The sequence below is a fragment of the Oreochromis aureus genome, linkage group 3, assembly GCF_013358895.1.
Source record: "Oreochromis aureus strain Israel breed Guangdong linkage group 3, ZZ_aureus, whole genome shotgun sequence".
NCBI lineage: Eukaryota > Metazoa > Chordata > Actinopteri > Cichliformes > Cichlidae > Oreochromis > Oreochromis aureus.
The window spans coordinates 100,429,261-100,440,786 of NC_052944.1; the positions used below are offsets into that span (position 1 = coordinate 100,429,261).

Consider the following 11,526-nt stretch of genomic DNA (forward strand, 5'->3'; position numbering starts at 1 on the left):
GTTTAGGCCTGGCAATACAGCAAATATTCACAAACTTTTGTTTTTGAAGAATGTTTATCTTTTTTGGGATGAAGCTATCTGGCAAAATGATACAACCCTTTTAACCTCATCTTTATGTCTATCATGTGGCTATGATACTGGATTTTGGTTTGATGCATATGCAGGTTACAGCTGGGGAATGGCAGTATGTTGTGGATTGATTTGGCATGTTCAACCACTGTTACACCAAACTCTCTCACTTATAACATGATAAAGGCCTATCCAGAAATATGTGCCTGAGGATAGTTGTCATGAAATCAATATTAAATCAAAGTATTACTTAATTACCACAGCTGACACGAGTTCTCCATAGCTGCCTGCTGTCTCAGGATCTGTCTCCAAAAAGGACCAGGGAGCGCTAACATGTTATGTTCTAAACTGATGCAGAAAATGCACATTAAAGATAATATAAACTTACTGAGTGAAGTAATGTCAAGAGGATTCCTTTAGCTCCTATTGGGTTGGTTCCTTGATCAATGCAATACAGAATCATTAATCTGGTTTTATGTAATGTCCTTAAAACATGTCAAAATGAGGCTCACTAGTCTGTGTGGCCTCCACATGCCTGTATGACCTCCCTACAACACCTGGGCATGCTCCTGATGAAGTGGCAGATGCTCTCCTGATGGATCTCCTCCCAGACTCCAGGACTAAAGCATCTGCCCACTCCTGGACATTTTGTGATGCAGTTGGTTGATGAGACATGATGTCCCAGATGTCCTCAATTGGATTCAGGTCTGGGGAACAGGCGGGCCAGTCCACAGCATCAATGCCTTCGTCTTGCAGGAACTGCTGACACACTCCAGCCACATGAGGTCTAGCATTGTCTTGCATTAGGAGGAACCCGGGGCCAACCGCACCAGCATATGGTCTCACAAGGGGTCTGAGCATCTCATCTCAGTACCTAATGGCTGTCAGGCTACCTCTGCCGAACACATGGAGGGCTGTGCAGCTCCCCAAAGAAATGCCACCCCACACCAAAATTGACCCACTGCCAAACTGGCATGCTGGAGGATGTTGCAGGCAGCAGAAGGTTCTCCACGGCGTCTCCAGACTCTGTCACAAGTGCTCAGTGTGAACCTGCTTTCATCTGTGAGGAGCACAGGGCACCAGAGGCAAAGTTGCCAATCTTTGTGTTCTCTGGCAAATGCCAAACATCCTGCACGGTGTTGGGCTGTAAGCACAACCCCACCTGTGGACGTCAGGCCCTCATACCACCCTCATGGAGTCCGTTTCTGACCGTTTGAGCAGACGTGCACATTTGTGGCCTGCTGGAGGTCATTTTGCACGGCTCTGGCCTTTCTTTCCTACCGCACAGTACCTTCCCTTACCGTTTGTTTCCTACTCTTTTACTTCTTCTTTGATGACGGTTGTCTTTCTAGATAAGCAATTTCATTTGCTCTGGGGCGAGTCACTGGCTCGGGTGCATTCTGGGACTGTCAGTTCACCAGTGTGCTGGCATGCTTCTTAACAAACACACCACTACAGCAAACATCTCAATTGTACTTGTTGATTTCTTCGACAAAACACTGAACAAAAAATTTCCTTGTGAGTTTGCTGCCTGGTGCTTTTAAATTTTGTGATAATTTGAGCAGCCCAGAAAGCATCCCATAAATTAAATTATGTTATCGTATCTGAACATGTACACTAGTCATTAAATTAGATGGGAAAGAATGATTCAGGGTAAACAACTCCACCAAGGAAATTCCATTTTTCTTCTCAAAATGTAAAATGTCTGTTGAAAAATCACATTAAACAGAGATGTGATTAACTTTTTATTTTACCAAACATAACATCAATGATGACACAATCAGTCTTCATCAGAAGTGCTCAAATCACTCTCGGTGGCATCGTCTGGAATGTCTTCCTCCTCCTCCGAGTCCATTTCCAGGAGTGGTTGGTGGCTGAGGATTCTCTTGTACATGTCCTTTATTTTGAGCATTTCAGCTTTCAGTTCACTTTGTTTTTTTAAAACCAGGCTACGGAGTCCCTTCTGTGCATCCTCCGACATGCCAACAAGGGAGGCTGTAAAAAGAACAAAACAAATAAATATGAGTAAAGTAAAAAAAACAAACAAACAAACAAAAAAACCCTCACCTCATAAACACAAGGAATTAGGATCCTGTAATTAAACTTTTTTTTAAAGGGAGAAGGCAGTGTTATCTAGCAATCTAGATATAGGTAAAAGATCCAGTAAGACTTTAGCATCTGCTCTTATTTTCAATCAATTCGTCAAAAAATGAATAAATAAATAAAGTGCTTACAGTCTGAGGAGATTGTCCCCAACACCACAGATCGCATTCGCAACACTGTCCAGTGATGCCGCATCTCCCTGCAAAGGATCATCTCCTCCTCTCTCAGGCGCCTCACAGCCATCACCTTCTCAAAGACCTTTCTCTTTGTCTGGAGTTGAGCAGCAGCTACAGTTTAACAACATCAGATGGGAAAACATAGTAGCACGTTATGACTCAAGAACAAAACATTCAACTACTGCTCAGATACTGGGAGTTTGTTTAAAAAGGATATTTATAAATCAAGAGCTTACGTTCACTTGTGCTCTGCCAGGGCCAAATGTCGGTCTGGATGAGGGCATCACTGGATACGATTTGCTTTGTTGGTTCAGCAAGCTTGTTGTAGTCGTCAACAGCAGCCGCCAAGCGTTTCTTCTCAACTAAGATGACCGTGCGAATTCTGTGTCGCCTCTTGTTGGTATCTGTAAATAATGATAAAAAATTCACACCTTCACATAATGTATATATTTACATTTTAATCTACACTCATCAATTTGTTTGCTAGAACACGTATCACATCCAGCTTAAACAAACCTGGATCTGATTTTATTCTGTTTACAAAGTAGCTGTACAAACTGAGTATCAAACGGTCCATTTCAAAGAAACTGGGACGTACCATTTTGTCTGTAAAGACTTTGTGTTCGCACTCTGATGATGACGACAAGCTCCTCTATTCGTGCCTGCAACGCTCCAAGGCTGCCATCAGTTTGATCAGTTTCTAAGTGAGAGGAATATTAATCAGAATACAGGATGAGTAACAGTCACCAAACTACAGTGGACTCTGTAATCACTGACTTGATGCTATTCATTATAAGACATCTGAAGCCTTCATGTGCTGCACTATCATTAGATAACAAGTATGTCGGTGTTCAGGTTTATAAAACCAACTAGTACGACATCATTTCAACCCAGGTTCAATCCAATTTGATGAAACGCAAAAACTCTGCCATAAATTCCACTTTTACAAGGCTTATTTTTCTTTGTTTGTTGACACTGTCAGAAAGATATTAACTCTACCTTAAGTTCTTTAATGAGGCCATGGTGGGTCCTATTGTTATACACGAGTGCGTTATATTGAGACTCACCTTCAGCCCATTTCTGCACATCGGCCACCCATTGCTGCAGTGTGTCGTCATCCACACCCAGCTCATTGTTGGTCGCATTCAGGCTCTCCACTTGTTCTCTAAGGATCCTTATGATCTAAGAATACAATAATAAATGTCATTCACATTGATGATTTTAGAGTACAGGTGTTTTTCCCCCATTACCACACACATTAAAATGGGTGTTGAAAAAAAAAAAAATCACCTTGAGATATCTCTGGCTCAAACTGCGGCCCAGTTGTTCCACTTTCCTTTTGGTCCACCCCAAAGCCAGGAGGGTCAGCATGTCTGTTCACCCTGCATTTCAGTTCGTATAAAAATAAGAATTAATGAGCAGGAGACTGAGTGGAATCTCACACACAGACACATACCTGCTTTTGTACTTCAATGGCCGCCCTAGACAGGAAACTGTTTACTTGTCCCACCTCTTTTCCAACTGTAGAACCGCCCCATCCTGAAACGCACCTCCCCATTTGATCTATAGAAAGGAGGTCACAATACATGACTGCTGAATTCATTCAACCTTATAACAAAATGTCTCAAACTAATCCAAAACTACAAGCTGCAGTATACCTCGCATTTCCAAATGAGAGCCTTTGCATGCATGACGGAGAGAAAAGGACGCATTGACAAGAGTCCTCAGCTGAGCCACCTTGTTAAATATGGGAAATATTTACAGGACACATCGGAGCAAAGGAACGTAATATGTCCTGGGACGCTAAAATTAAGTATACATTAAGAAAAAGTAAAGTAAATAGTATTATAACAACAACAAGAGAAAAATAAAATAAATACCCACCCATCCATATGTATTTATAACACAAACACACACACACACACACACACACATATGGTTATGGCGTTACGTCATTTTAATCAAATATGGCTTCTACAAAGCCATATTTGATTTATGTACACAATGCATAACGTACCTTGCATTAGATTGAAAGCGATAAAGCTTACAGTTTCCATCAACTGAGACGGCAAGCATGTCTGGAGTGCAGGCAGGGCAGCTAACGCATGGCTCCTTGCACATCCTGTCCACCTCAAACAGCACTCCACTCCACAAAGCTTTTACTGAAGGCATCAGCTGATATGCGGCCAGTCTTTTGAGTAGAGGACAAACAACAGAATATTCACGGACAGTCATCATAAACATTGATTTGCACAATTTCCTTAAACGTGACAAATTTAGAAACTCACCCTTCCGAAATGGGCTGTTCGTTCATCCAGCATTTTGACAAATGCCTTAAGTGACATCCCTGGTGCAGCCTTCTTAATGTCATAGAAAGACTGAAAGACATCCATTGAAAACAGGGTGCAGAAATTTAAGGTGCCAGGCCAATATCCACTACCCAGGATGTCCTTAACTGAGGGGGACCACATTAGGTCACAGCTGGTGCAGCTCACCACTGGCAGTGCAAGGTTATAACGGCCTTTAGGAAGGATAAAGATAAATTCAGTCGTGGGTCAAAGCATTCATTTTTTTCATGTTGTGAAGATTTCATGTTGTTTTCAAAGCAGTCTGGTAAATCCAAATGACCTTTGACAGGTGCCCACATACACTGCGGGCCGAGGGTAATTCAAAACAAGATAGCAATTCTTATAGATGTATCTATTATGTTTCTATTGTTCAGCACTTTGGTCAGCCTTGTGTGTTTTTAAAGTGCTATATAAATAAACAATGATGATAGCAATGTACAATTTGCACTAAAACCTGCAAACACATCTATTGTGTATGTACTGTGTGACAAAAGGGCAACTTACCATTTATGGTTACAAGAGCCACAACTGCGCCGGGTGAAACCTCAACGTTACCTGCTGGGCAGTCACACACATGGTCTGGCCTTTGCACAGGCAACAGCCGAACTAACATTAAAAACACACAATATATATAAAAAGAATTTGAAATTAAATGATACACAATACATGATACAATAACAGCACCCACTCATAGTACATAGCAAGAAATGCATAGGATTAAAAACCGTACCTATTGGCTTGTGAAACTCTGATGAAGGCTGCAAAAACCCTCCTGTTACTGCCTCTTGGTTGTGCAGGACAAAGCGTGTGTGAACTGCAATATCACACTCAGCACAAAGGAATGGAAGAGGCAGGCAGTCCAGACACCTCACAACTACTTGTTTGCCACACTGACACACACGGTGTGACAGTGGATCCAGAGTAGCTAACATATTGTCTATAAGACAAGGCCTGGCCTCTTTCCACTTTTGCAAGGACACCATGTTTCTGATCTCCTAGTGAGTAGTAGCTGACTCAGACGCCGTCTCACAAGTCATGGCTGCATCCTCTTCTCCATCCTCCAACAACTGAAGCAGCTCCTGAGAAGCACCTCAGTTCCATACACTAACAGAAAAAATAAATAAATAAAGAAACCCTTCCACAAAGTGAAAAACACTCTAGGCAGTATGTTTCTTAGGACTGCACAAAAGCCCTGCCTAACTCAACTATAACAACAAATATAAAAGTAAACTTTAAAAAAGGAATACCTTCTTTTATATATTGTGAAAGTGCCTTTTGTTGGGTTGACACTGGCAACATAACTAGGTTCTTCACGTGGACATTGATGCTGATCTGCGGAAAATGGGGGAAAAAAGAGATTGAAGAATATTTACTTACTGAAACATATATACAGATATATAAAATTTATAATAAATATATCAAATAATATAACGTTTACTACGTACAATAAATTAGACAAGTGTGTCCCCTCTTTAACGTTTGTTTCCAGTAGATCACATTTACAAAAAAAAAAAAAAAAAAAAAAAAAAAAAAAAAGAAGGTTACCTGCATGTCTTGACGGAGTTCGTCAGCAGCTTGAAGCTTAGCGCTCCGGTTAACGTTAGCAATTAACGTTAGCATCATAGGTTTGTAAAGAGCTAGCAGAACTATTAGCGCAAAAACTGCTTTACACACCATGTGAGGCTCTTTTACAACACACAAGTCCTTAAATGTTTATAATAGATTTAATGATCATCGTTGGATTGAATGGCTAATGCTGCACTAGCCACGTATAGTCGTTACCGTACTCTACCTAGCAAGCATGCTGACGGTAGCTGTAGCCATTTTTAAATGCATTAAATCGTTTCCGAGATCAGTCACCCCTGTTTGTTTGAAGCTTTTGTGAAAAAAAACCCTTTGAAACACACATCAAGCTATTACTCTAAATATATGTATTTTTTACATACCTGCATTTGAATCAATCAATTCCGCCTCCTTTTCTTATTCTTATAAACGGGTCTCTCCGTTCTCCCATCATCCTTTGCTTACACCGGTTGCGTCTGATTGGTTGGAGCCAAGCGCATCCAAAACTAACAGGAGTGGTGAATAAAACTATAAATGTGTTTTACGTGTGAAATAAAAATAATAAACCCAACCAAGGATTATGTACGTTAAATCTGCGCACTTTCAGATCGTGAATCACTTTGGAAAATGAAGCGATTTTATTGTTGAATTATCAGTGTTACTTTCATGTGTTTTTGTTGATAAATGTTAACGATGTCATTAAAAGAAAGCATTAAATTAGGGAGAAAAACCCGTTCGCGGAGAGGGTCCCCGGTTCTCCAGTTAGATTGTACTTCAAGGCGTCACGTTTCGCCGTGACGGGGTTATTATTGGAGTAAATAGATGGCTGGAGCCTCTGCACGAAGCGTCTCTGATCGCCGCGAGCGGCTTCATATTGGAATGAATTGACAACCCAGAGCGTCGCATAAAAACGTGGAAGGGTACCTTCAGCGTCAGCATGAGAAGTTAAGGGACGTGACAAATCGTCAGTATTTTACGCGTCGGGAGTGAGAACGGGTTGGTCACAGATGTGACCTAGTAAAGTGTAGCTGAACATTAGTAACGTTATTAACACTCTCAGCTCGTCCTTGTTCCAGACCTGAAGATCCTCTTCTTTCATTCAGCAGCAGCTTCAGGTCTCTGATGGTCCAGGGCTTGTTGTTGGGAAACAGCCCTGCTGGGATGATGGTGTCCTCACAGAAACAGTCAGTGATGCTGTTGATCTCCATCACAGAGCACGTCCCAGTCTGCAGTCTCAGTCCTGCAGGGCCTCGCTGGCTTCCTGACTCCACCCAGTCAACAACAGGAAGTGTTTGCAGGAACAAACTGAGGCTGTGGTCAAACAGGAGTTTTTATCTCCTGGCTCTGACTCTCACTGCGGCCCCGCTGCTGTGTCAACATGTGTTTGTGCTCAACAATGATGGAAAGTGTTATAAATGACTTGTTGGCCTCTGATCTGTCACAAACAGCTGAAACGTGTCTCTCATGAGTCACATGAAGGTTTCTGACAGAAAGGACAAAAAGTAGCTGCAGTCAGTTTGTGTCATTTTTATATTTATTCATCTGGGAGAAAAATCTGAGGACATTAAAAATGTGTTTTTCAACAGAGACAAGAACATAAATATAACGTCACAGGTAAATGAACATATTTCAAGTAAACAGCTGGACTGATCAGGTCCAAACACAGAGTGATCAACAAACAGCTGTCATATCTTTATATATAAGCTCTTTATAAATCCTGTTCACTGCAGTCTGTTTACTAATAATGTCAAACTGTTAGAAACACAGAAACATCAGAATCGTCTTTGTTCACATAAACCTGTCTGGGATCCTTTGTTGTTCTTTTGATGCAGAGTTACATTATAAATATAAAGAGTTATTTCAGAGTCTCATCAGTTTTCCTGCATGTCTTTATTGAACACATCAGCAGGGCTGAAGCTCTCATGTTAAACACACACTGATCTATGGACACGTTCATGTGTTTCTAACAGCATCATAACCAGGCTGTTATCAGCCTGCACTAACATGATGTCACACACACTGAATGTAACAGTGACAGTTTACATCATCACACAATCAGCTGTGATTGTTTCACTGTCATCAAACTAGTCAACAGGAAGTAGAATCAATAGTGTTTTATTTATATTATATTTATATGTGTTTTATTCTCAGTTACTTTCACACAAAGGCATCTGCTGTGATGTTCACAATTCTGATGAAGTCTCATGTGTATCAGTACTGATAAATTATCAGAATTATAATATTTCTGACTGTCTGAGGCTAAATTGAATTGAATCAGGACTTTGAGAACCTGAATTGAATGGATTATAGAAATCAGTGACGATACCCAGCCCTAGTTAGCAGCCTAGGCCTGACAGAAGTGGATGTAGCTGTGGGTAATAAGAAAAGATGAAAAGAACTATTGATAACTTTTGTGTTAAGTTAAGGCCTGATCCGTCTGAAATTCATAGGCAGCTCTGACACGGTGCCATCAATCTTTGAATGCTGAAAAAGCAGCAGTGTATCCAGAAAACACACTTCATGCTGCAATAAATGCACTGCCCAAGTGTCCCCTCTCCCCACTGCCTTTCAGCAGCATGCAACAGCAAACAGGTTGTCAGAGGAGGATAAGATGATGATTAAGTTTAACATTTTCTACAATATTGACAAAGCAATTTAAGCACAAGTTTGTTAGTTAATAATTTAGAAATGAATATTGTCTGTATGGACTTTCCCCCCAAAGAAAGTGCACATGTAAAACTGCGGTGTTAAGCGATGCATTTGAAAAATTTGAGTGCGCCTAACTTTTGTGCCGGTACGCCTAAATTTTTAAAGTTAGGCGCACCGGTACGCCAATGTCAAAAAGTTAGTCTAGAGCACTGCCCCTATGGGACACCTACATTCAGAATAAGGGTGGAGGAGGTTTTCTCTCCCGTTCTGACATTCTGGGGTCTGTCACTCAGGAAGTCCAATATCCCGGTGAACACTGAGCTGCTGAGTCCTATGTTGCTTAGTTTATTAACCAGTTTGTGGGGTTGAACTGTATTGAAGGCAGAGCTGAAGTCCACAAACAGCATTCTAGCATAGGTGTTACTACTGTCCAGGTGTGTGAGGGCTGTGTGAGTAGCTGTTATTATGGCGTCCTCTGTCGACCTGTTTGCCCTGTATGCAAACTGGTATGGATCGAGGTCTGCAGGGATGGCAGCTTTAATGTGTGACATGATGATTTGCTCTAAACTTTTACCAATTATGGGTGTTAAAGAAACTGGACGATAGTCATTCAAGCAGCTCACTGTGTTCTTCTTGGGCACTGGAATGATGGTGGCTGACTTAAGGCAGGATGGTACTTCAGACTGTAGCAGTGAGAGGTTGAAGATGGTGGTGAAAACCTCTGCTAGTTGGTCTGCATATGCTTTAAGCACTCTACTAGCTACAGCGTCAGGACCAGCTGCTTTCCTTGCGTTGACTCTGTGCAGTGTGGCTCTGACCTGATGCTGCTCCAGCTGGATGGGGGCGTCGGCCGTCTCTGAAACGGCAGAATGGGTTATGGTGTCCCTGTTTTGTTGGTCAAAGCAGGTGAAGAACTGGTTTAGGGTGTCAGGTAAGGTGATGTCCGGTTAGTTTGTTTGTATGGAACTGTCTATGCAGCCAGTGAGTGTCTTGATCCCCTGCCATACGTTTCTGGAGTTGTTTGTGTTAAAGTGTTCCTCGATGTGCTGTTTGTATTTGCACTTGAGTTCTTTCATGCCTTTAAAGATTGGCATGCCTCGTTGTAGAGTTGTTGGTCTCCTGATTTGAAGGCGCTGTCACATGCTCTCAGTAGAGCTTGCACCTCACTGTTGAGCCATGGCTTCTGGTTTGGGAACACTTTAACAGTCTTTATTGTTGTTACGCTCTCAGTACAGAAGCTGATGTATGAGAGTACGGCAGATGTGTGGCCCTCCAAGTCTGATCCTTCTGCAAATACACTCCAATTCGTGTTATCAAAACAGTCTTGTAGGGCCCTGGTTGCTTCCGCGGTCCACAGTCGTACTGTTTTTACAGATGGTTTTTGTCGTTGAATTAGAGGTTTATAAGCAGGGATCAGTGACAGAGAGAGATGGTCAGAGAGTCCGAGGTGAGGCAGGGGGATAGCTTTGTAAGCATCTGGGATGTTGGTGTAGACCTGGTCCAGTGTGTTGTTTTCCCTCGTCGGAAAGCTCATGTTTTTAAAGAATCCAGGCAGGACAGATTTCAGGTTTGCATGGTTAAAATCTCCTGCCACGTAGAGCAGGGCGATATGGCCAAAAATATTTATCACAAAATATATTTGCGATATATATTTGTGTCTATTTGTGATAACCATATAACTGACAATATAATTGATGCGAGACAAAATACAACTCCACAACTTTACTAGCGCAAAAAAACCCCATCCATTAATTTTCACTTAAACAAGAAGCTGTTTTTTTATGTGCATTAATGCTATATAAAAAAAATTACAAGTGCAAATGCAAATTCCTTGCTGAAAGTTTAACCAAAAGGCATTTCCAGTAGAAATGGGCTGACATATCCTGAGCACATCCATGTATAATATCCACTGAAGTTAAAAAAAGGTGCTTTGCAACATTAAACTGCAGTGTGCCAAATAAAAAAGTCAAATACGTATTTTTTGGACCATAAGGTGCACGGGATTATAAGGCACATTAAGCAAAACAAACCAGTCAGATAAATCAATCTTTATTCAACTCATTCTTCTTGCTTACTCCACTTCCCTACCATTAATTCATTAATGTTGAATTCTCTGGCAGCTGCTCTATTCCCATGTTGTTGCAGTATATTAATGACTAACTTCAGTTGTTGTCCTGACTGAAGTGTGGTCCGTTTACAGCATCCTACCCTACCAGGCGATTGCATTTCTCTAACCATCAGAAACCCTCACGTTAACTTTTATCGAGTGGAAAAGTGTTAGCATTCATCCTCCAGCTTGACTGTTTTTGTTATGCTAACATAGCTGTGTCGCTAGCGATCATCATTATATACCAGCTAGCCCAACTTCAGTAACCCTACAAACGTCACTGCTGTTTAGTTTCCTGTCTTCATTTATGTGGGAAGTGATAGCAGAGCTTTACATGTGAATTTCTTCAGAAATCTCTCAGTCAGAACATGCTATATACTCAACCTGGGTGTCTATTGTCTTGTGTAGTCTGAGAGAAGATTGGATGATGTGGGTGCAGTTTTCTCTGCGGTGGGGTGGGCTGCCTCGGTCTCTGTGGGGAGGGGTGGTGCTGCTGCTGCGGGCCCCGGTC

The 11,526-nt window shown here is 41.6% G+C and overlaps 2 protein-coding genes across 5 annotated transcripts; both read right to left on the reverse strand.

Moving 5' to 3' along the window:
* Positions 1–1,849: 1,849 nt before the first annotated feature.
* Positions 1,850–3,843, reverse strand: LOC120434842. Its single transcript, XM_039603286.1, has 7 exons — positions 3,805–3,843; positions 3,639–3,730; positions 3,416–3,530; positions 2,947–3,048; positions 2,585–2,752; positions 2,304–2,459; positions 1,850–2,064 (listed from the first exon to the last, which is right to left on the reverse strand). The coding sequence occupies exons 2-7, from the start codon at positions 3,717–3,719 to the stop codon at positions 1,850–1,852; spliced, it is 837 nt and encodes a 278-aa protein (XP_039459220.1). The 5' UTR covers positions 3,720–3,730; positions 3,805–3,843.
* Positions 3,844–3,881: 38 nt separating this feature from the next.
* Positions 3,882–6,715, reverse strand: LOC120437817. Of its 4 annotated transcripts, XR_005611420.1 has the most exons (7): positions 6,643–6,715; positions 5,944–6,028; positions 5,427–5,800; positions 5,201–5,302; positions 4,637–4,869; positions 4,007–4,539; positions 3,882–3,911 (listed from the first exon to the last, which is right to left on the reverse strand). XR_005611420.1 is itself a non-coding variant. In XM_039608375.1 (6 exons), the coding sequence occupies exons 3-6, from the start codon at positions 5,677–5,679 to the stop codon at positions 4,480–4,482; spliced, it is 648 nt and encodes a 215-aa protein (XP_039464309.1). In that variant the 5' UTR covers positions 5,680–5,800; positions 5,944–6,028; positions 6,643–6,715; the 3' UTR covers positions 3,889–4,479. The 4 variants fall into 4 exon arrangements, 3 of the variants coding, with proteins under 3 accessions (XP_039464309.1, XP_039464310.1, XP_039464311.1); XM_039608375.1 differs by having other exon boundaries at positions 3,889–4,539; XM_039608376.1 differs by having other exon boundaries at positions 3,889–4,539; positions 6,242–6,703.
* Between the last annotated feature and the right edge of the window lie 4,811 nt (positions 6,716–11,526).

Bases quoted from the DNA above. Each gene is read 5' to 3' on its own strand.
- LOC120434842 (XM_039603286.1), bottom strand. From the start codon at position 3,719: ATGCTGACCCTCCTGGCTTTGGGGTGGACCAAAAGGAAAGTGGAACAA. The intron at 2,753-2,946 runs GTACGTCCCAGT...CATTATTTACAG, and splicing joins AAGTCTTTACAGACAAAATG to ATACCAACAAGAGGCGACAC. The intron at 2,065-2,303 runs GTAAGCACTTTA...TTCTTTTTACAG, and splicing joins GGGGACAATCTCCTCAGACT to CCTCCCTTGTTGGCATGTCG.
- LOC120437817 (XM_039608375.1), bottom strand. From the start codon at position 5,679: ATGGTGTCCTTGCAAAAGTGGAAAGAGGCCAGGCCTTGTCTTATAGAC. The intron at 5,303-5,426 runs GTACGGTTTTTA...TTTTAATGTTAG, and splicing joins AGAGTTTCACAAGCCAATAG to TTCGGCTGTTGCCTGTGCAA. The intron at 4,870-5,200 runs GTAAGTTGCCCT...TCCTTCCTAAAG, and splicing joins GGCTCTTGTAACCATAAATG to GCCGTTATAACCTTGCACTG.